The 24,947-nt window shown below is 40.3% G+C and overlaps 1 protein-coding gene across 3 annotated transcripts in view; it reads right to left on the bottom strand.

The window, feature by feature from the left end:
• The window catches only part of LOC149828833 (uncharacterized), a 96,557-nt gene extending 71,847 nt beyond the window's left edge, over positions 1–24,710 (bottom strand). The window contains exons 1-9 of one of the 3 annotated variants that reach the window (XM_090017753.1): positions 24,130–24,706; positions 23,327–23,732; positions 23,051–23,228; positions 22,782–22,921; positions 22,486–22,694; positions 22,060–22,385; positions 21,355–21,984; positions 21,147–21,247; positions 20,576–20,720 (exon numbers count right to left, since the gene is read on the bottom strand). In XM_090017753.1, the coding sequence (XP_089873879.1) occupies positions 20,576–20,720; positions 21,147–21,247; positions 21,355–21,984; positions 22,060–22,385; positions 22,486–22,694; positions 22,782–22,921; positions 23,051–23,228; positions 23,327–23,732; positions 24,130–24,232 (2,238 nt within the window). In that variant the 5' untranslated portion in view covers positions 24,233–24,706. Of the gene's footprint in view, positions 1–20,575; positions 20,721–21,146; positions 21,248–21,354; positions 22,386–22,485; positions 22,695–22,781; positions 22,922–23,050; positions 23,229–23,326; positions 23,733–24,129 lie in introns of all 3 variants that reach the window. The other 2 variants (XM_090017751.1, XM_090017752.1) reach the window with 2 other exon arrangements.
• Positions 24,711–24,947: the final 237 nt, after the last annotated feature.

Here is a 24,947-nt window from a genome sequence, read left to right as displayed (position 1 = left end):
AACGAACTGGAGTCGAGGCAGAGAACAGGCCACTGACTCGGTGGTGTAAACTGAATGAATAACAGGGAACGTAATAAGAAACAGGAAAAGAAAAGAAACTGCGGCTGAAAAGGAACAAAGTTGTTACACTTCTGAATGTTCTCTGCCTGCGCACAAAACCCTAGAGGGGTTTTAAAGACTTTGGCTGGATCCGGGTAGCGGGTCCGGCCCCGGACCCGATGTCGATGCTGTTCCGACATGCTGTTGGATCTGGAGCGGTCTGACCCATACTCTCTATGCTTGCCTGGCATTGGTACACAGTGGTACCTCCCCTCCACGTTTTGGAACCAGTATGGGAATTGGATCCACTGCTTGGATCCGATTCCCAAAGTGCAAATCCAGTCCCCTACGTGAGTCACGCGGTATGAACCCAGGTCCATCCTGCTCTGCATCATAATGTAATGAAACAAGATGTGCACAAACACAATGCTAACAAAGGGCTACCAAGTGCACAAACCCAAGAGGGCCTCCAATGGAGCAATTACAATCTCACAAAAGAGATACACAATAATAACAACTCACAAGAGAGCAACAATGTAAAAAATATAAATGTATTACTTCACACTAAATGCTCAGAAAAGCGTTGTAAAATACAAGGGGAAAACCCCCATTTATAACCAAACAAAAGGGAGAGTGGGAGCAGCCCAACTAGCAGTTGGGCTAGCCCCAAACGGTCATATTTATGACTGTTGGACTGTCCCAACAGCCATAAACAAAAAACATAAAAAAGAAAAAAGAAAAAGACAGAAAAGTCCAGCCCTATAGGCTGATCCCTGTTACAATGTGAAATTACTGAAATACCCCTGATGGGTATTTCAATTTACATAGACAGAAATAAATATTTAGAATTATATAGATATATCATATATATATATATATGATCTATACTAAGTCACAGGGACTCGGCAAAGCAGGTGCCGCACCCGCGTCGATGTGACGCGATGTGGGTGCGTATGCGGTTGCGGCACCCAGTGCGGTCAACACAACCCTGGGTGCGGTCAACGCACCCAAGGTCGTTTTCGTCCAATTTTTTAACGCAATTTGTGTTTTCTTCTTGTAACTTGTGTTTGGTTGGTAAATACTAGCCGATACATGTTCCTAGGCATCATGGAAAAAAATAAGGGCGTTACCACTAATGATTACTTAAAAGGGTTTCATGGAAAATGAAAGAAGAATTAATTCTACATAATTTTTAGTTACTTTTATCTTGGGAATTAATTCTACAAAGGAACGGACTGCTCAGTTCCCATTCATTACTCTATCTCTCTATATAAGTAATCAATAAATGCATTAGAAAAGTTAATTACTTTTATCTTGGGAATTAATTCTACATAATTTTTAGTTACTTTTAGCTTGGGAATTAATTCTACAAAGGAACGGACTGCTCAGTTCCCATTAATTACTCTATCTCTCTATATATATAAGTAATCAATAAATGCATTAGAAAAGTTAATTGCTTTGACCGGTAAAATATCATGTCCATTTATGTTTTACACCCTGCAGTATAGGGATGAAAGTGGGGTTGGGTAGACCTGACCCAACCCGAATTGACCTAGCTTGACTTGGTCATGCCCAAGATGAACATTCATTAGTGTTAATGTTAACTGTTAAAACTTAAAAATTATATATATATACATATATATATATATATATATATATTTTTTTTTTGCTGCACTCCCGCACCCGCACCCATGTGACATAGGATCTATACAACATATTTTAACAAATAATATATCATACGCCTACATTAACTCATGCTCTACGACAACATATCAGCATTGTTTTCCTTGTTCCTTCATCTTCCTAAAGTCAAAAATAGGAGTGAACAAAAAGCAACAAAGTCTGACCCTGATCCAATAGAAAGTAAAATTTAGTATTAGGTCCTATTTTAAGACCATATTAGTTTTTCCATTCAAAATTTTTAACAGGTGCTAGTCAATAACTTATGGCACAGGTTTCCATCTTATTTCAGCCTCAACCCAAGACCATGCATACCTTACTAGATTACTTCTCAATTATCTATAAGGTAAATAACTTTACATGATGGCCAAGATCTTATTCATAGTTTCAAAAGTGCATGGCACCCTACGTAAAAGGAAAAATGTCCTCAATATAATTGTAACAGAGCCTATTGAGGTTAAAAAAATATCCTGTTAGTTGTTCAAGTTTTGTTTACTTGCATGTTTCAAGTCACTATGTGTTAGATTGTTTTATTTCACTTTTACATGCCATTAAATAAGCATTTAATATTGACTTTACTGTTTTATCTTGAATTTTATGATATTATTTATTGTAGATATTATTTCTTATGTTTCATTCACTTTGGAATTTGCATTTCAGTAGCAGTTTCCCATGCCTCACCTAGACTAACAGTTTGGAACAGGGAGAAGAAAGAATCGCCTGGATGAATATAGTGAAGATTTTGGCTCGGATACCCACAAATAATGAACGTAACTGCAATCATGCGCCGGGCTACAACTTGTAGAAAAAAATACCAGCAACTCTTTTGTCACCAAATAATCAGAATCAACAATAACTGCAATTTCAGAGGTCTACCATTTTCAGGATGAAATGGAGCAGTCAATTTATCAAAGACCATAATCATGAATTGAGACAAAATATTTCTTTCCTTTTCAGAAAGCACGAGGGTCCAAAACAATGTACAAAGAATATTTGCCACTACAAAAGCAATGATCCTGTCAGTTGATTTCATAACAGAGTAAATCTTTATTATGTATACATGATTAAACATTTTGTTCTGTTTCTTTTTGGTTGGTGGGCTAAATTCTGCATAAGTATATCCAATCTTGGTTGTTAGCTTCAAGGCAGAGGATCAAGATGATAGGCCTACACAAGATACACAAGTGAGATGTTGATCTCATCAACAAAGGTTGTTAGGAATGTGTTTTGCTCAGAGCTCACCAGCCTTAAATAGGGAGACCAATCTAGCCAGCTACACATCACTTGTAATGAAAGATGCCACACAGGATGCAGAAGGTGAGATAAGTCTGGACCATATTACCTTCAAGATCAACGACCAACATCATGCCTAAACACAAATAGGATCCCACAAGGACACCTAACAGAGGTTCTGATGCATGGACTTCTATTAGTCATATTAAAGTTAACCAAAAATCCATATTAAGATAGGATAACACGGCTTCAACTGTCTTCAGAGGAAAAATAAAATTTGACAATATCGTTCATGAAAGATAAAATAAGGTCATATTTTCCTGTCATGGGAAGGCTCCAGGAAAGGACAACTTTGTGTATTCATAAGTACTTGTGAAAAGTTCTAAACAGCAAATCTCTTCCAAATGCAGTATGGGTTTCATAAAACTGAAGTCTATACAAGAGAAATTAATATCTGTTTCCAACCCACACAGATGATGGGAACTGGAAATCTTCAGGTTTTGCATAAATTGTTCAATAAAGTCCTAATTATAAGGTCAAAGAGTAGCTTTTGGCATCATTTTTTATGTAATACATTTGTTGAAGTATCCACACAAGCAAAAGGAAGGCCCTTTCTTCCTTTCCTACAATAGAATTGGAAAAAGCTTCATATCTAGCTGACAGAACCTTTTACTGCAATCAAAGTTGAAACATGTCATAACCCCATGGAAAGGGAAAATACAAGAGCCAAAACGAGTTCTAACAAATTAGATTGAAGCTATGTCACATGGGTGCGGGTGCGGCACTTTCAAAAAACTTGGGTGCGGGGGTGCGGCAAAAATATAAAAAATTATATATATGTATATATATATATATATATATAAAGTCCAAAAGTTGGACATAAATGACCCTGGGTGCATTGACTGCACCCGGGGTCAGGTTGACCGCATCGGGTGCGACACGGGTGCGGCACCTAGTTGGAGAATCCCTGTGACATAGAAGAAGACATAATCCTTAAAATCTATGAAACAGAAAAAAAAAAAGGAGACAAAAATCAACCTGTAAAAAAAAGTGCACATGGCTGATTTGTTCCTAGACAAACCATCCTTACCTACAATACTGGCATGATATAGGCTCTTTTGCTTGACCGCTACTATGTAGATTACTGGAAAGTTTCTCTTAGGACACATCTAAATGGCTTCTAGTATATGGACAAGTAAATGGAAGGGCTAATATATATCCTGTTAGAAGGAGAACTTTGATTAATCTCGTCTTTGAATAGTCTTCTTGCCTTTTGAGTATTTATTCTACAATCATAGAACTGGAGTATAATTTAGCTGCTTTGATAAAAAAATTCTTAAGCATGGAAAAGACATCAGGCAAAGTATTCACTACATAATACTATGCTATCTCTCCCCCTAAAAATAATCTGCTATCTGGAAATTGAGAAATTAACCAAATATAATTTCTCCGCTGTTTTGTATTCTTAATAGAGAACGCGAGAACGCCACGTGATACGGTATCACCTATGTAACATGGGTGCGGGTGCGGGTGCGGGTGCGGGTGCGGGGGTGCGGCACTTTAAAAAAACTTGGGTGCGGGGGTGTGGGGGTGCGGCAAATATATATATATATATATATATATATATATATATATATATATATATATATATATATATATAAAGTTCAAAAGTTGGACATAAATGACCCTGGGTGTGTTGACCGCACCCAGGGTCAGGTTGACTGCACCGGGTGCTGCACCCACATTGTGTCGCGTTGACGCGGGTGCAGCACTAGTTGGCCGAGTCCATGTGACATAGGGTATCACATAGCATACAAGAAGGGTATGTGTTATAGATTATCAGACCATCTGCCAGTGGGAGATACTTCATCCTTTAGATTACTATTAGAATAAATGAATAATACATGATTATCAATGGCATATTTCAATTCTAAGAGGATAAATGGCACAGGGGCATTAATAAAATTGCTTCCCTTTCAATATCTCCCCCCTAAAAACATCTACTGTCTGGAAATTGAGAAATTAATCAAATATAAATTCTCAGTTGTTCTGTATTCTTAATAGAGAACTCCACAAGATACGGTATCACATAGCATACAAGAAGGGTCTTTGTGATAGATTATCAGTGTAAAACCCTCGAAAAAAAAATTGGATCCGGACCTGGAGCCGACCCGAGGCCACCGCCTCTCTCTGCCTATTAAAGGCAGCAAGGCAAGGGAGGGTTTCAATTACGAAACCCGTTTCCACTCTGCTTTCCCATGCTCACTCTCTCGTATCTCTCTCGATACCCAACCCGGATCCAAAAAGAGACAGGCGGTCGGGCACCGCCTCACCATTCACTGCCTGCGTGTTTTAAAGATAAAACACGCAGGGAAAGGGACAGTCGGCAAGCCCCTCCCCCAAGCGTCAGCCACCGCCCTCCACCTGGCAATGATCACCGCTCCCCCTATCCTCGCGTCTACCGAGTAGCGGCCACCGGCGACTCCCCCCTTCTTCAGTCGCCTGACGCCGGCGTGGTCGCGAGTCCCAACGACGAGACCTCTCGTCCGACCTCGTGCGTCGATGGCCTCAGCCAACCCCCCGTCTCGGTCACCCGCTGCTTGCCGGAGGCCACCTGACGATCGATTCCTTGAGCAACCCTCGATGACCCCGTTACCCTCTCCCTCGTACCTCTTCGGTTCCGCAGAGGAGGCCCCGACGTCGGAGCTCCCTCTGCTAGTCAAAGCCTAATGCTGGCGATCTCGAGAGCAGCCTCTCCTTCCTTCGTCCCTTTTCTCCCATCGAACGAGGTCCCACTGTTGCCGCCATCTCCTGAGTCGTCCCTGGACTCACCCATCGCTGTCGTCTTCCGAGGTAACTCCCTCTCTCGTTGCTTTCTTGTTGGAGACGCCGGCAGGAGGTCGCCGACCTCCTGCCTCCCTTTGCCCCCCCCCCCCCCCCCCCTTTTCCTTATTTGTTGTCGGTGGACCAGAGCCACCATCGTGGGTGGCTCTGGGTCTACCAAGAGGGTGGTGCCGAGCACCCCTCCTCGTTGTCTCCTTCTCTCCTCTTCATCTCCCTCGACCCTCTTGTTCAAGGGTCGGTGGACCAGAGCCACCATCGTGGTGGCTTTGGGTCTGCCATGGAGGGAGGTGTTGAGCACCTCCCCTCATTCTTTCCCCCTCTCCTTTTCGGCAGGTGGCAGGGTTGCCGCCTGCGCGCTTCATCTCTCGGTCGTAGGGCTTCCGGGGGAGGGGCTGCTCGTAACTTGGTCGGCATGGTGGAAAGGCCCCCCTGCCTGCCTCTTGTTCAGGTAAGTCGGCAGGGGTCGAGCCCCTGCCACTTTGCCGACAGGTCGGCAAGGGTAAAACCCCTGCTGCCTGTGAGAAGGGTCTTGGCAGAGGGTTTTGGGGCCCATTCCTGCCCTTTCGTTTTCACCAGGGAGGGTCGAGACCCCTCCCTGTCTTTTCTTTTTCACAGGGAGGGTCGAGCCCTCCCTATCTCCTTTTTTATTGCACAAGGGAGGGTTCGACCCTCCCTACCATTATTTGTTTCGGGGAGAGGATCAAGCCCTCCCTGCCTTCAAGCTACACAGGGGGAGGGGTCAAGCCCCTGCTTGTTTATTGCGCAAGGAAGGGAGGGGGGGTCAGCTCCCTCCCTGCTTCTCTGTTTCGCTGAGGAGGGGCCGAGACCCCTTTCCTTCCTTGGTTTGGGCAGGGGAGGGACTGAGCCCCCTCCCTGCACCCTCTTCTTTAGGGTAAGGGCATCGCCCCTGCAATCGCCAGTTTTCGGCAGGCTCTGTACTTTCCGACAGACAAGGGTGAAGCCCTGCCTCCTCGTAGTTTGTTGTCAGCAGGAGCTCGCAGCCCCTGCCCCTGCTTCTTGCGCTTATAGCAGGTGCGCAGGGGCACGATTCCCCTGCCTTTGCTTTCTTCACGTCAGGACAGCGACAGTGCCCCTGACATTCTATTTTTTGTATTAGTTTGCTAAGACTGTCACTTTTGCAGCTTGTACGACGGATCACGCTCGCGTTCCGCGACCCGAGCCGTCAATCGTTTACACCTGCAGGCGCCAACAAGCTTGCAACTCCCCAAGGTAGGGGAAGATTGCACGAAAGGCTTCGACAATTGAATTGAGTCCAATTAACTAAAAAGGACAATTAAATAAATATATATGCATATATATATATATATATATATATATATATATATATTTATACGAGTACACATTTAACTCAAGAAAGCAGTTTCGCAATCTTTGTCCTTTACTTTCTGTCATGTCTTTACTTTGCCGTCGCGCTTTGCGCCAAGGCTCTTGCTTTTGCAAATGTTTCGTTACTGCCTTGCCATTGCAAATGACGCTCAGGTTTTCGCTCATTGCATGTGCTATAAAGGCATCCTCGTGGAAGATGTAAGGGGCATTTGTTAAAATATATCTCAATCTTGTAATATAATATATATTTTATATATATAAAAGGTATTACATATACATATATATTATATATATGTATATACCTATTTATATATAAAATATATATTTATAACTGTTTAGTTATACACTGCCGGTCCTAAGCCCGGATAAAAGAGGAGGGTTGCGGTAGGCCTGTGACAGCCAGCATAAAAACTTAGTCATACCCTATGAATATGAACCAATATGAGAATTTCGTTGGGGCGTTCCCTACTGAGCGACGCGTTGTACTCTATAGGCCCGGAGGCAGTGATAAATGGGCAAGGGTTGCTAGGTCGTCGCCCGGAAGCAACGCGTCACACCGGCGCCCGGGTGTGGTGTCAAATAGGCAAGGGTTCCCTCACTTTGTTGGACGGGTGGGGGTAAAGAAGTTAGTCCAAGACCATAAAATTATGTTAGCCACTTGGAACATAGGGTCTTTAACTGGTAAGTTGGTAGAGTTAGTAGATGTTATGTGTAGGAGAAAGATTGATATTTTATGTCTACAAGAGGCCAAATGGGTAGGTGAGAAAGCAAAAGTGATAGAACCTTGGGGATATAAGATTTGGTATACAGGAATAAATAGGAATAGGAATGGAGTAGGGATTGTTATGAGTCATGAGTTTATAGATAATGTAGTTGAGGTCCGTAGGAAGGGTGATAGGATTTTACTTATTAAATTAGTATTAGGTACGGATATTATTAATATTATTAGTGTTTATGCACCTCAAGTAGGTTTAGATGATTCCACTAAGCGTCAATTTTGGGAAGATTTAGATGGAGTAGTACAAGGGATATCTTATGGAGAAAGGCTTTTCATCGGCGGTGACCTTAATGGGCATGTAGGCATTAGTAGGGATGGATTTGAGAGTATCCATGGAGGCTATGGTATAGGAGAAAGAAACGATAGTGGAGAAAGGATTTTAGATTTTGGTTTGTCCTATGATATGATCTTAGCAAACACTTGGTTTAGGAAGAGGGAGTCTCACCTAATAACATTTAAAAGTGGGGTTAATACGAGTCAGATAGATTTTTTCCTACTTAGAAAGAGAGATAGGGGTTGTTGCATCGATTGTAAGGTTATACCGGGAGAAAGTGTAGCTACACAACATAGAGTCTTAATTTTAGATCTTAGAATTAGACAATGTCGCAAAAGGGATAGACAGAAGATAGATCCTAGAATTAAGTGGTGGACACTGAAAGGAGCTAAACAAGGAATGTTTGTAGAGCGGGTAGTTAAGGAAGTTGATTGGTGTCTCGAGGAGAATTCAGAATCTATGTGGAATAAGATAGCGGGTGGCATGAGAAAGGTGGCTAAGGAGGTATTTGGTGAGTCTAAAGGCGGTGCACCGCTAGGTAAGGATACATCGTGGTGGAACGAGGATGTCAAATTAGCTATTAAGATTAAAAGAGAGTGTTATAGAAATCTAAGTAAAAGTCGTGATAATGAGAATTTGGAAAAGTATATGACAGCAAAGAAGGAAGCTAAAAAAGTAGTTCGGAACGCGAGAGATAAGGTATATAAGGAGGTTTATGACAAGTTGGATACCAAAGAGGGTGAGAAGGATATTTATAGGATTGCAAAAATGAGAGATAGGAAATCGAGGGATCTGGGTATGGTTAGATGTATCAAAGATGAAACACAAAGGATTTTAGTCAAAGATGAGGAGATTAAGGAGAGATGGAAAGATTATTTTGATAAGCTATTTAATGAAAGTCATGCTCAAGATCTTGGAGACTTTTCGATTCCTTTTCATGAGATGAATCGTGACTTCATGCGCAAGATTCAAAAGAAAGAAATTGCAGAGGCTTTGAAGAAAATGAAATCAAGAAGGGCAGTTGGCCCAGATGGTATACCTATCGAGGCTTGGAAATGCTGGGGAGAGAAAGGTTTAGAATGGTTGACAAATCTTTTTAACAAGATTTGGCGGATAAATAAGATGCCTAATGAGTGGAGGAAGAGTACTTTGGTGCCTCTATATAAGAATAAGGGTGATATTCAAGATTGCACAAACTATCGTGGTATAAAACTCATGAGTCATACTATGAAACTTTGGGAGAGGGTGATTGAGTCTAGGTTGAGGAAGGTTGTCATGATATCGGAGAATCAATTTGGTTTTATGCCTGGAAGATCTACTATGGAAGCTATACATCTTCTTAGACAACTTATTGAGAGAAATAGAGAGAGGAACAAAGATTTTCATATGGTTTTTATTGATTTGGAGAAGGCTTACGATAGAGTACCTAGGGACGTTCTCTGGTGGACAATGATGAAGAAAGGTGTTTCTCTCAAGTACATTAGTATAATTAAAGATATGTATGAAGGAGTAGTAACCAATGTCCTCACTTGTGGAGGGGTGACAACCAATTTTCCTATAACGGTTGGGTTACATCAAGGATCTGCTTTAAGCCCTTTCCTATTTGCTATAGTGATGGATGAGCTTACGAGATCAATTCAAGAAAAAGTGTCGTGGTGTATGTTGTTTGCTGATGATATTGTTTTGATTGATGAGTCTAGAGCTGGGGTTAATGCTAAGTTAGAATTATGGAGACATACATTGGAAGCAAGAGGTTTTAAGTTGAGTAAGAGTAAGACAAAATACATGGAATGTCGATTTAGTAAGCAACGAAATAGAGATGGGAGTGTAGTGAAGCTTGGTGAGCAAGAAATACCGGTAGATGATTCTTTCAAATATTTGGGATCTATCATTCAAAAGTATGGAGAAATTGATGGAGATGTAAATCATAGGATAAAGGTTGGGTGGATGAAATGGAAGAGTGCAACTGGAGTGTTGTGCGATCGTAGAATGCCATTGCGGTTGAAGGGAAAGTTTTATAGGACGACTATTAGGCCCGCTTTACTATGTGGTACGGAATGTTGGGCTGCCAAGAGACATCATATTCAAAAAATGAGTGTAGCTGAGATGCGTATGCTGAGATGGATGTATGGAAATACAATAAAAGATAAGATTCGGAACGAGGAGATACGTAAGAAGGTAGGCGTTGCACCCATTGAAAATAAGATGAGAGAGAATCGTTTACGGTAGTTTGGACATATTCGACGAAGGCCTAATGATGCTCCAGTTAGAAGGATGGAGAAATGGGAAAATATATTAGTTAAAAGAGGTCGGGGTAGGCCTAGGAAGACATGGATGGAGGTGATAGGAAAGGATATGAATGCTTTGAACCTCACCGAGGACATGGCATTGGATAGAAATGAATGGAGGAGAAGGATTCATGTGGAAGACCCAGAATGATTTTCTTTGTTGGTTCATATCGCCGACCCCAATTGTTTTGGGATGAAGGCGTAGTTGTTGTTGTTGTTGTTGTATATTTCCTCTTTCTTAGCCGTAGGAGTAGCTTAGGCATTTCCTTTGTATTTTTGCGCATATCCACATTACGAATATGCATGTATTTGTTATTCTTTTCTTTTATTTCTTTTTTTCTCTCTTTGACTTTTTGACCCCAACTTGGGGGGCCAACCATGTAGTCGTTGGGCCCTTACAACGGTCACAATTGTGACCGTTGGAGGGGCTCCAACAGCTACAGGTGGACCCCTCCAAGTCCTCTCTAAATGTATAAATAGGGGCTTCCTCCCCTTGTAAATGTTAAGGGTTTTGGGACTATAGCCCAACCTTTTTTTATGCTTATGAATCTTATGAGTGCATTTGCACATTTGTGAGTTTGTGTATTGTGCATAAGTGTTTCAAGTATTCTTGTTGTGCATATGTGCACGTATTGGTTTCCAAGAATAGTGTACTTTTGATTGTAGTATCTTGTTGAAGATACTTTCACATGGTATCAGAGTCTCGTTTGAAGGAGGATCGTGTGTTTCTTCTCTTTTGAGTGCCTCGAAAAACATACCTTCAAGCTATTGGAGTTTGGAGTGGATCATCTCCTTCGGGCAATATTTTAGAAGTCTCTTTTGTCAAGAAAGAGTTAAAAAGCCTTTGAGGTACGTGTTGTTTCTCAAAATCTCTCCTCTAATGGGTGAAAAAGACTCTCATTTCTCTCTTGGGTTCAAACTCAATGGGTCCAACTATCATGTTTGGGTCGGTAACATGGAAGCTCACATCAAAGAAAAAGGACTTTGGGAATATGTCCAAGGCTTGATTCCCGAAACGAAACCCAAGATAACTTCAATAGAAGGAGAGATAAAGATTCTTGAAGGAGATGAAAGAATCAAGGCCCTTGATAAAGTTCAAGAAGGCTTCTCAAGCATGGGAATATCTTTTGAAGATATATACTTCTAGGGATTTATCTCATAAATACTATCTCCAAAAGAGAGCGCTAACGCTTCAACAAGGAGAAATGTTTATTAGAGAGTACTTTGTCGAGCTCTCTTATATTTGGGATGAGCTTGCTATGCTCGAACCCAAATGGAGTGGTGAAGCCATAGAGCTTCGTCACAAACAATTGAAAGAAGATAGATTTTTCAATTTCTTGAATGGGCTTACGCCCGAATTCGAACAAATCTGATCTTCTCTTTTATCCGCCTTCTTTTCTCCCCCTCTCGAAGATGTATTAACTAAATTAAGTGAGGAAGAAACTCGGATGGGTATAAGCAAGAATAACTCAAGTGTTTTAGTCACACCTACAAATAATGAAGATAATGAAGATGTAAATGTCGTTTCAAGACCAGGGAACAACTTAAAGACATACAAGCCTCTTCATTTCAAAAATCAAAAACCAAGTGAACAAGGAGGAAGAAGGGACTATAGCAAACTTAATTGCTACTTTTGCAAAGAACCGGGGCACATCAAACCCATGTGTCCAAAGTTAAAGAAGCTTCTTGTCATGGCTACTACATCTCAAGAATGCCTATCATCTTCAAATGGAGCTCTCTCTCTTCAACAAATCGTAGAAGCTCTTCAACACCTTCTAAAAGGGGCCACTTCCGGTGCGGCCATGTCAACCTCCTCTCCTCCCGGTACAACTTCTTGGCTTTTGGATTCGGGTGTTTCTTTTCATTTAACTCCAAGTTTTAATTCTTTTTCCGAGTATACAAAAAAATTTCTTTCATCCTTTGTTTCAACCGCGGATGGAACGCCTCTTGAAGTAAAAGGAATTGGTAACTTTGAAAAACAAGGATTCTTTATTCCAAAAATTAGATTTATACCCAAATTAAACTTAAAATTACTTTTTGTTTCTCAACTCTCGGATCATGGGTGTGATATAAAATTCCCATCTAACAAATGTTGGATACAGGATCTCCAGTTCGGAAGGTTGATTGGTGAAGGCTCTAGGAAGGGTGATCTTTACTATGTTGATTCCCTTCATGTTCCCAAGAATCATTTTTGTAATGTTGTCCAAAAAGATATTAATGTGTGGCACAAAAGACTTGGACATCCAAATATTGTAAAAATTTTCCATTTGCCTTTTGTCAAAAGTTTATGCAAAAGTGATTTCACTTGTAATGATTGTATACTTGAGAAAATGAAAAAATTACCTTTCCTTCAAAGATCTATGTTTACAACTAGACCATTTGAAACTGTTCATTCTGATGTATGGGGTCCGGCACTAGTTTTATCAAAAGGTGGCTTTGCTTATTATGTTATTTTTGTTGACAATTATACGAGATATTGTTGGATTTATTTTCTTAAACACAAATATGAAGTGTTTTCAATTTTTAAAACCTATCATATGATGATTAAGAATCAGTTTAATGGGAATCTCAAAATTTTTAGAACTGACTCAGGTGGAGAATACCTTTCAAATGAGTTCAAAAACTACCTTGAAAATTATGGTATTCTTCACCGAAGATCTTGCCCAAAAACCCCTGAACAGAATGGGTTAGCCGAAAGAAAACATAGACATATAATAGAGACAACCCGAACTTTGTTGGTCTCTCAAAACACCCCAAAAGGTTTTTGGGTTGAAGCTGCTCTTGCATCTGTCTATCTGATAAATCGGCTACCCTCTAAAAATTTGAACAATATCTCGCTATTTGAAAAACTCTATACTAAAGAGCCTGACTACAGTCGATTAAGAATATTTGGTTGTAAATGCTTTGTTCTTACTGATAAGAACGATAAGCTCTCACCTAAAGCAATTCCCTATGCTTTTCTTGGATATTCTGAAACCCAAAAGGGGTTTCATTGTTATGATATCAAGAATGATAAGTTTTTTTTCAGAAATGTGAGTTTTCTGGAAAATGTTAATGGTTTTGAAAAAGGTAAATCTCTTGAAGATAACATGGATTATTTTTTCCTATTTTAAATGTTAGCTCATGATGATGTCAATGAGGATAGTGATGATGACTCTACTTCTAATGACATCAATGAGAATGAAGATAGTTCCCCTCCTCTTCCCTTGGTACCTCAACATAGTAATGAAGAAGGTTTAAGAGAACCCATAACATATACCCATAGAGATAGAAGTAATTTCAGGAGTGCTACTGAAAAATACAGTGAACCTAGTAGTTCTAACTCAGCAAATGACGATCTATGAAGAACTGGGAGAAGTAGAAGAGTACCCTCTAGGTTTGTCTCATTTGATTCTTTTTCACCCAAATATAGGGCATGTCTTAGCGCTATCCACTCTTACTTTGAACCAAGGAATTTTGAGGAAGCTAAAAAATGTATAGAATGGCAAGATGCTATGCAAAATGAACTCACTTCTCTTAGGAAAGCAGAGACATAGGAATTCCAAACTCTACCTTCAAGAAAGAAAACCATAGGTTGTCGTTGGGTATTTAAGGTTAAAACTAATACCGATGGATCTCTATAAAGATACAAAGCTCGCTTAATAGCTAAAGGGTATAGTCAAGAGTATGGAATTGACTATAAATAAATTTTTGCGCCTGTTGCCCGAATGGTAACTGTCTGATGTCTCATTTCTGTTGCATCTATCAACAAATGGAACATCTATCAGATGGATGTTAAGAATGCTTTTCTGAATGGTGATTTGAAGAAAGAGGTTTACATGGATGCTCCACCTGGAATGGAGACTCCCAAAGGGAAGGTGCTTCGCCTTAGGAAAGCTCTTTATGGTTTAAAACAAGCTCCTAAGGCTTGGTATGATAGGTTTAACTCTGTAATGTTAGAAAATGGTTTTTCATCTTGCTTTACTGATACTGCTTTATTCGTTAAAAAATCTAATGCAGAGATTGTTATTTTGCTTCTATATGTGAATGATAAGCTTATAATCGGAAGTGATTCTAAAGGGGTTAAAAGCATAAAATCAATTTTAAAGGATAAGTTTGAAATGTCTGACTTGGGTTTTTTAACTTATTTTTTGGGTATTGAAGTAGCTTACTCTCATAGAGGATATTTTTTGTCTCAAACTAAGCTTGCATCTGAGATTATTGACAGGTCAGGTATTACTGATGATAAGGTTTGTGAAACTCCTGTTATAGTAGGAGCTAAAATGAAGATTGATGATGATGTTCCTCTCTCCGATCCTACTCCCTACAGACAGCTTGTAGGATCGTTGATGTATCTGAGTATTACCAGACCAGATATCTCACATGCAGTTCATACGGCAAACAGTTTCAGCATGCACCAACCTCCGTCCACATGAGTGTCGTCTTACAGGTCGTAAGATACATAAAGGGTACTCTAAATAAGGAAGTTTTCTTGTCCTCTTCCTCTGTTTTAAAATTAATTGCATATACTGATTCTGATTAAAGAGGTGACCCAAATAACCGTCACTCCACCACTGATTTTTGTATGTTTTTAAGGGACTCATTGATCTCATGGAGATGTAAGAAACAGCAAAAAGTGTCTCTATCATGAACTGAAGCCGAATACCGTGCCATAGCAACTACTACCATGGAAATTGTGTAGATTCATCAGTTGCTGAAAGATATGGGGATCTCAATTGAAAGGTCTACCAAGCTATGCTGTGACAACAAAAGTGCAATTTATATTGCTAAGAATCACACTTTTCATGAGCATACCAAACACATAGAAATGGATTGTCACTATGTTCGTGAGGCGTATCTCCAAGAAGTCATTGACCTTCCATATGTCACGTCAGAATATCAGTTGACGGACTTCTTCACTAAAGCTTTATGCGCTCCGCGCTTCAATTTTCTTCTAAGCAAACTCTCGGTCATCCTGCCCTAAGTTTGAGGGGGGGTGTTAAAATATATCTCAATCTTGTAATACAATATATATTTTATATATATAAAAGGTATTACATATACATATATATTATATATATGTATATGTATATACCTATTTATATATAAAATATATATTTCCTCTTTTTTAGCAGTAGGGGTAGCTTAGGCATTTCCTTTGTATTTTTGTGCATATCCACATTATAAATATGCATGTATTTTTTATTCTTTTCTTTTATTTCTTTTTTTCTCTCTTTGACTTTTTGACCCACCTTGGGGGGCCCAACCATGTAGTCGTTGGGCCCTTACAACAGTCACAATTGTGACCGTTGGAGGGGCTCCAACAGCTATAGGTTGGCCCCTCCAAGGCCTCTCTAAATGTATAAATAAGGGCTTCCTCCCCTTGTAAATGTTAAGGGTTTTGAGACTATAGACCAACCTTTTTTGATGCTTATGAATCTTATGAGTGCATTTGCACATTTGTGAGTTTGTGTTGTGCATAAGTGTTTCAAGTGTTCTTGTTGTGTATATGTGCACGTATTGGTTTTCAAGAATAGTGTACTTTTAATTGTAGTATCTTGTTGAAGATACTTTCACAACATTTACAACTCTCTCTCTCTCTCTTGCGACAAGAGTTGAGTCGGGAGCTAGCGATACATCCTCGTCTAAGGAGAGGGATCCCTAGCAGGGATCCTGGCTTTTCGAGTCAGCAATCCTACAAAGTAGACTTGAGAATTTAGGGAGCTACGCAAAAGCATTAAAGACTGCCCAAATCGAAGTATTTGGAAGGATGTGATTGGCTGGTTTTGTTCGTCTATCCGATATATCTCGAGTAACCCCGAATTGAGGCATAAGCAAGCTTTTTAACGGGGGTTCTGTTGATAAACCTGTATCCCGTCTATCGAGGCCAGTATCGAGTCATGTGAGATATATAGATACCACGATAGCGGATGAGATTCTAGAAAATCGCATGCCAAATGTAGTCCACAAACTGTTGGTTGTTTCAAAAGATAAAGAATGTCAAAAGTAAAGCTTGAGAGACATTACATCATTGTGAAACACTTTTGTTGAGGTTCCTATTGAGGAGCTATACTCCTTTCGTCCTAGAGTAATTGTAGTCGTGCACTACACGCTGGTACTGCGATGATCGGATGAGACAGTTGTGCGACCTCGAATAATGTTAAATGCACAATATTGTAAACACCTAAAGAAATTATGTATGACTTTGGTGTCTCCAAGATTCTTATGATTGTGATGCTTATGCAGGTAAATGACACATCACGCCTACATAGTTGTATTGCAGAAGATTGCATTATGATTGTTTGTGTGAATATAGCATACCTGTATAACATGATTGATAAGTATTATGAATATTTGATTGAAATGTCTTGAAGATATGTGCGTGAGTTACATGCTAGAAAGGTCGAATGTGATGTGCTTTGAGATAAAAATTGTGAATACATATGATGATGCAATGATCTGAATTGTCTTACATGAATATATAATTTGAATCCTGTGAATTTATTGAACTACGTAGGGATTACATATGTTGATTAGTTGATTCATATTATGCAATCTGCATGTTTTCATGTGTTGTTTATGTATGCTTTGAGGTCCTATTTGAGGAATGTAATGTTCCTAGTGGCAATAATACAATGCGTAGTATAATATGCTTCTGTGTGAAGTGATTGTTATGCCACGTGATAAGAAATGTTGAAAGCATGCGATAAATGATTATGGTTTATGGAACCTTGTTTGAAGAACGTGATCTTGTGTTTTTTTTTGCCATATGAAGTGATACGATATATATTGCCGATATACATGCATGTTCCCATATTGGTGGCTACTGACCCCAAGAGCAGTCAATTGTTCGGAGCAGTCGATTGTTTTGATGCATATATCATTGAATACGGTATCTGTTGAGGACTTGATCTTTAAAGAATTATCTGCGAGGGTGTGTATGATCAATATCAAGTGACCAAGCTAGAGTGGTAGATTCTCGGTGAGGATGTACACTGTCCACGAGCGAGTAGCCGCAAAGACGGTGAACTCCTGTGAGGAAGTGTATTGTCCAAGACTAGGTATATCATCGAGGGCGGTAATTCCTTGTGAGGTTGTACATTTCCCAGACCAGGTGATCCGGCGTTGATCTTGTTAATTATAATAGTGGCTATCGATCCTGAGAGCGGTCATTTGTGTTGATGTGTGTATCACAATAATTTTTATTTAATATGGCATTTGCTGAGGATCGGGTTCCCAAAGAATCTTTGTGAGGAAGTACACTGTCCAAGAGCGGGTAGCCGCAAAGACGGTGAAATCCTGTGAGGAAGTATATTGTCCAAGACTAGGTATACTATCTAGGGCGGTAATTCCTTGTGAGGTCGTACATTTTTTGGACCAAGCGATCCGACGTGGAACTTGTGATTTTTTATTACCATAAAAAGTTATGGTCAGCTGTGATGATCTTCTGAGATTGATTGATATAGTCAGTTATGAATCTATAGATTTGGCTTTCTGTTTTAGCATGGTTATATGTTGAACCCAGATGTGAGAATCAGATCCTTATTGATTTTAGATCATGTTTTGGACCTTCCATGGAAAGGTAGGTTTTTCTGAGAAAGTATGACGCCTTAAGTGACTCATAACAGGTGTCAGTTGGTCACGTAAGGCCTTGAGAGATGAGAATAATTAAGGTTGTTCAGGACAAAGAGTTTGTTAGAAATAGTGAGAGCGACAAACGATGATCTGATAATGATTAAATACAAAGACCCCGTTCAAGGAACGAAAACAAGCTATTTGCGTGGTAGTTCAAAGCTTACGATCAAATGAATTGTCATGTTGTGTTTGACAATTGCATTGCTTACTTGTTTTAAACTGTTTAACTGTTGATCTGCTTTAAACTGCTTAGCATGCTGAATTAAATGTACTTAATTTAGTTATCTATAGTCTCTCTTGTGCACCTACTAGTTTTTTGCGAAACCAACCCATTCTATGAGTACAGGTGATGATTAGGTACACCACGGGCGATGGTGCGATTGCAAGATGGCTTCAAAACTTCCTTTTTCTGCTCTTAGCTCGCGTTTTGGACGTTTTTGAGTTTTGTAACGAATTTTCTTTGGGATATCCGAATTTTGTGCTCTCTGAAAACTTCTTTAAATGAAAGTGGTTTTTCCAAGTGTTTTGCAAGTAACACGGATTGTGAGTTTTGGTTCTTTTAGCTAACGTGCCCAAAGTTGTCAGCTTGCCTTTCTGAATTTAACAAAAGAATAGTCTTCCACTGATTTCATAAACAAACTCTGAAGAAAAAATATTTTTTTCTAGTCTCTTGCATGTTTTTTGAAAGGTTCGCAAGTTTGAAATTTTGGGGCGTTACAATCAGACCATCAGCAAGTGGGAGATACTTTATCCTTTAGATGACTATTAGAATAATACATGATTATCAACGACATATTTCAATTCTAAGAGGATAAATGACACAGGGGCATTAACATAATTGCTTCCTTTTCAAAACCCTCTTAAAGCGAAAATATTGGCTATACTCATGTTCTGAACCACCTAGTTGTGTTGACCAAATATGACCCCATGGATGCATTCAATATGGTCAAAGCAGTAGGAATCAACCCTTGGATGATATTTCTCAATGCATGCTCTTAATAATCATAAGATACACTAGAAATCCATCTTTTAGTTTGTCTTGCCACAGTTCCATATATTTTTCGACGAAAGCCCTGCATTGAGTTTCCTCAGGCAATAGAGACCCATGAGAGGCACCTGGTTCCATTCAGCAGTTTTTTGATCGGTGAAGAATCGGCATATTGGGCCATTGATTTTTCAACTCCTTAAAAATCCATCTATACATGGGAAAAACATGATCTAAGGGCCACTTTCTACTAAACCAAGCATGTAGATCACATCTGAAGGGTCAGACGTGCAAAAACAAAAAAAACAAGATTTTTCACTTATGGGTTCACAACCCACGAGTATAGCGAATGTTTTGCACTCTGAAAGCAACCAAGTATCGATGACACTTAGCTTTAAGAAGTCCATAAGTGGAAAAGTTTTGAACCTTGCCTTCATAAAGGGATGCAAAGATGTATAAAATGCTAAGAAGAAATAAACCGTTCATACTGCATTTTTGTCCCCTAAAACCAGATCCATTATACAGAAGTATGTGCATAGTCCTACTTGATGGTACAATATCATGTTATTGAATCTTCTACCTTCTACATTTGCAGAGACCGCAGACATGGAGATAGGTTTGGTCAAAAACAGCTGGCTTTCAAATATCCAGAGTATCTTACATAGAAGCTGTAGGAAACTACATGAAGTCATCAATTCATTCACCTTCTGAAGGATTAGTTGGTCACTAAATTAAATCAAAATATCCCATTGACATAAACACCAACATTGAACATGATGGACTGATAGATAAAGGTTGTCACACTCATTCAAACAGATCCAGGGTTCAAGTCCCACACTCCTCCAGCACTAAAAGGAAAATAAAAAAGATCAACTGATAAAAAAAAGATTCATGAATAAATCCCTTGAACAAGAAAAAAATAGACATTAACTGATAAATTGATGACGTATTGATGAAAAGTCCACAAACCATGTTCGTGCCATGCAAATGATAACCATATTTATTAGAAATGGGAATTAATCTAGACATATTCATAGACATTATTTTATTTGTTCAAATATTTCAACTAAAAATATGAAATCATGAACCATTTTTATTATCCTCTTAATTGATTGATTTATCTCATAAAGACACATTGCATTACACAAGAAAATTATTACCAGTCCCACCTAACACAATTAAGTATATTATTAGCTGATATGTAAAGGGTATTAGGTAGGTATGAAACCAGACAAGATAAATGAGTGTAACCATCTCAATCTCTGAAGAAAAATAGGGCAGAGAGTATATGTTAGGATGCAGCTGATAAATTGATAAGCATCCATGATACATAAATGAACACTTAATCTAACTCCTCAGGAAAGGAGGGACAATGTGTAAAGAACATCATTATGGAGTAAGATATCCATTACAATGAGTAGAGAAATTTAAAGATTACCTAGATACGAAGCTTTGGAAAGAAAGTAGTAATAAAACAACAAAACAAGACACACCTTAAGATATTTGTCTAGTAATTTACACCTCTCCTGAACAACAGGCATTTCTAAACCAGATAACAGGAAATGCTTGGGTGGCAAATGGAGGTTGTATTCTGAGAATTCCTTCAGCCGTCGGTGTAGCTCCTCAAAATGACGAAACCTAATACCAAATCCTCACAAAATCAGGGTGGCCAGAGCCAAGTCTACCCAACATTAGAGATATGTTCCCCTATAAAGGCATTCAAATGTTGAAAGCCGAGCAAGCATCTTACAAAAGATGATATCCTATGTCACATGGGTGCGGGTGCGGGTGCGGGTGCGGGTGCGGGTGCGGCACTTTCAAAAAACTTGGGTGCGGGGGTGCGGCAAAGATATATAAAAAGAAATATATATAAAGTCCAAAAGTTGGACATAAATGACCCTGGGTGTGGTCAACGCATCCATGGTCAGGTTGACCGCACCAGGTGCCGCACGCGCACCTGCATCGCATCAACGCAGGTGCGGCACCCAGTTTGCCGAGTCCCTGTGACATAGATGATATCTGAAAATCAGAAAAATAAACAAATACAGGCAATTCATATTGCACCTTCGTTTGATCGTCCAGACATTGTTATCAGCATCTGTCACTGATATTGAATACACAGCAAATGTTCTTGAACCACTCCTGACAACATTGGCACCCAAAACCTGTAGCAACCAACTCAATAAGTGCTTCACGTTCATCGGTAAACCAAAACAAACATAAAAAAAAATGATTGAATAAACAAATTATCAAACTTTGTGTTGTGATATACCTCGCATCTCAATCTGAAGAATGGATTCACCAGCTCAGAATTTTCAGAGGACTTTGTTGACATATTATAAGATTCTATAGAAGCAGAAACAGGATTGGCTGATGAAGCAGCAGCAGCCCCACTATTATCCTTATCCCAACTACCAGTTTCAAGGTCATCACTTAATTCATCATCCCTTACATCTCCCTTAGATGCATTAAGTATGTCCTGTCCATCTCCAAGCAAGAAAGAAGTCCGTTCCCCCTCTTGCCATGTCTCGAGCTTGCGGCTACTCAATCTAGACTTTCTCTTTGATGAAAGGGTTTTGACTGGCTTGTGAAAGTGAATATGACCTTTAGCACCCCTTTTCATTAAGTGACCTTCCAAACTCTCAAGAGGATGGCGTATGTGTGATACACCATCTCTTCTATTGTTTTTACTATCCCAAACTTTAGTTCCAGGAGAATCCAGACCTGTGACACCGCTGCTTTCATCTTCAGTTGAACCAGAGCCATCACTTCCCAACTTGAACTCCTCCAAGCGAGGAACGGGTTCATCCTCCATACTTTCTTGATATAAATTAACTGGAGAGATACCAACGGAAGGCGTATGAGTAATGACAGAAGAATCCAATCTCATAGATTTTTCTTGCTGCAAAACAGCAGGAACTGTCTCAAGGGTACCACTCTTAATCTTTCCATTTTGTGTACCGGATTCAGATTTTACCTTCTTAGAGTGTATTCTGGTATCAGAATTACTATCCACTTGCTTTTCTGCACCTTGAACAGAGGACTGATTCACACTGTCTTTCTTTTTATAATTTCTCCCTTTTGTCCACATATTTTCAAAATGTTCTGGTGCAAGCGCTTGGGTCTTTCTCCTATACATCATATCCAACATCTCACCCCACTCTCCTCTAGACCGTTGAATATGGATTTTTTTTCTATCGGCCATATGAGAATCAGGTGGAACGGGGTTTCTATAACTGGATGAATAAGCATCACTTCCTACACCATTCGAATTCATATGAATGGTGTCCGTGCCTGTGCCACCTGCATCAGAGTAGGTTTACAATGAATTTAGGTGAGAAAGCTAAGATCTCTTCAAAAGGATTGAAGTAATACCACTTCTATCCATAGTCTCAATCTTCACCTGAACTGATTTTAAGATTATTGGAATTGAACTGCACAAGCTCAACACCAGAAATAGAATGGTCTTGGGACCCAGAAAAATGATCAGCCGATGATCTCAAAGGTGCATTTGGCCTGGCTTGGAGACTTTCTTGGGCCAATTTAGTAGCTGCTTTCTCAGACTTCTTGGCTCTAGAAAGAACAAAAGCTTCAATCCTCTCGTTTATGAACCTGATAGACAGACATAATGTCTCAGCAGAGTTAGAGAATTAACGCAAGCAAGGCAAGCTAAAGAAGGAATGAAGACAGAGTAATTGCCTTGGGTTAGCCAAGTTCAGAACCGGTCGCATCACTGCACAAGCTAGGAGCTCTCTAGCTGTATAGCGAAAGAAATTGCATTTTAATTCCTCGGGCTTGAAAGTGAAAGAGATAAGTCCGGCTATCAGATGCTGCAGAACCTGAAGAAAAAAATATATGAAACTACCAAATGCATAAACAAAGCAGCCGAGGAATCGGATAATATAGTCTTATAACGAAGAGGTATAATCTAATGGGTCTTATGAATTTTATACAAATAAGTTGAGGACCTTGTGTTCTGCTTCAGGAGAAAACAGAGCAGGGTGTAATTTGTTTTCAGCTGCCAGAACAAGCTTCAGCCGCATATCCCGCTCATCCATGGTTAGCTTCTCCATTTCGTGGTTGCCAATCTTGGTTTGTCCCATACGATACAGTTCCAAATGTCCACATAAAAGGTTGACAATGTCCCTGAATTCATTTTGTGCATCAAACCAATTAAGTTCGCAGTTTGCCACATTCCTAGTAAAAAGCATGACAGAGATGGAGAAGGGAGTAGGATTGAATACCTGGTGAGAAGATCAATGAGATTGACATTCCGCAGACGAAGCGAAATCTCTCCAATTACATCATTCATGATGTTCATGAGCTCCTCGGGAGCGTCCCGGTCGGGAGTGAGACGAGAGTACCAAAGATCAGTGACCCACTCGGACACAATGTGCCTTGTCAATTTGTCGATGGCGGCTTCAACCACCGGGGAGTCGACCTTGATTCTCCAGCTTCTAGCTTCAGAGGCGGCATCGTGATTGGTATCTCCTACAGGTTTCTTCAGAGAAGGGTAATTGGTGGAGGGGATCGACCGCGCATTGCCCGCGTTAAGTCTACTCCGCGTCTCGAGGCCGTGAGAAATGTACCGGAGGAGGACGATCACTGCCACAGCAGCGGGCATGTTGAACCAAACGGAGGAGCTTGTCACTGTTACAATCCACAATTACAACCTTTTTCAAATCCCATCGGTGAAGTTTTGGAATCTTCCGCAATTCATGAGTTGAAAAAGAGATCATTCTCATTCCAATAGCCCCGGCCACAACCCCCAACACAGAGAAAGGAAACCAAATTCGAAATAAAGCCGAAAGATGTAATTTTTCCTTTTGGTTTCTTCACCGGGGTTTATCAACTGAATTTCAACGAAATTACAGCTGCTAGCGCTCCGAAAACCATAATCAGGAGCTCGAAACTGGCCGAAATCTGGGCGGCTCTGACTTAGCAGATAACGAACTCAACTGTCTTGAAAAGGGTTGACTATTGGCATCAAAGAACATAACAGATGACAGGAAACGAAGAGCGCGGAAAGGGCAATTGAAGAACTTACGCGACATGAGATAGGACAGACCGATCACGCATATGAACAAGAAGACGACCCTCTTCTTCGCTTCCTCGACAAGGTCACTGGCGGTAGGTCTCCTGGGAGGCATGGTCGATCCGACCTATCGTCAATACAAAAAAAAAATCCCGACCTCCGCAAGGCGCAATCGAAGCGGCTACAACGCGAGGCGGAACCGCCTTTCCATCATCATTCTGAGATGTCGATCAGGAAGCTGAAATCCCACGTCTTCTGAACCGAATTCACAAACCGCGGAGACTTGGGTCGCCTGCATGCTAGAAGAAACTTGGAGGAGGGAAAGGGAGACTGGTAGGTTTGGTTAAAATTCGCCCCATATGTCTTCCCTGCCTCACGACTCGCCTTCTCTCTTTCTTTTTCTCTTCTTTTTTTTTTTTTTTACGGTGGGGCTTTGCTTTTTTGCTCCTTCACCTGTCCTCACGACACCCAGTGGTGATGAAGGTGGCGTTGTGCCGGTGGGGGCATCATGCGGGCGACCATCTTCTGGTTACCAATTGCGGGGAGCAAACGTCGTCGATGCAGCGGTTTTGTTTTCCAAAAGAGCCCCTCTCTCTCCGCATTTAATTTTTCTTTCGTTCCCTGGGCTGGACTATCCATCCGCATTATTCCGTCGACACAAAATTCCTCGCTTAACCAACGGCATCAACGCAACCGCTGACGGACTCGCAGCTCGATACTCTCTCCGTGACGCTGTCGAGACTGTCGCAGGTCGGTTGGAGTTAACTTGGACTTGACTTGGACTTGGATAGAGAGCTGAAAGCAAAAGTTTTACGTTACATGGGTGTTTC

The sequence above is a fragment of the Nuphar pumila genome, chromosome 9, assembly GCF_984573655.1.
Source record: "Nuphar pumila chromosome 9, dmNupPumi1.hap1.1, whole genome shotgun sequence".
NCBI classification, from domain to species: domain Eukaryota; kingdom Viridiplantae; phylum Streptophyta; class Magnoliopsida; order Nymphaeales; family Nymphaeaceae; genus Nuphar; species Nuphar pumila.
This window is presented reverse-complemented; position numbering and strand designations above follow the sequence as displayed.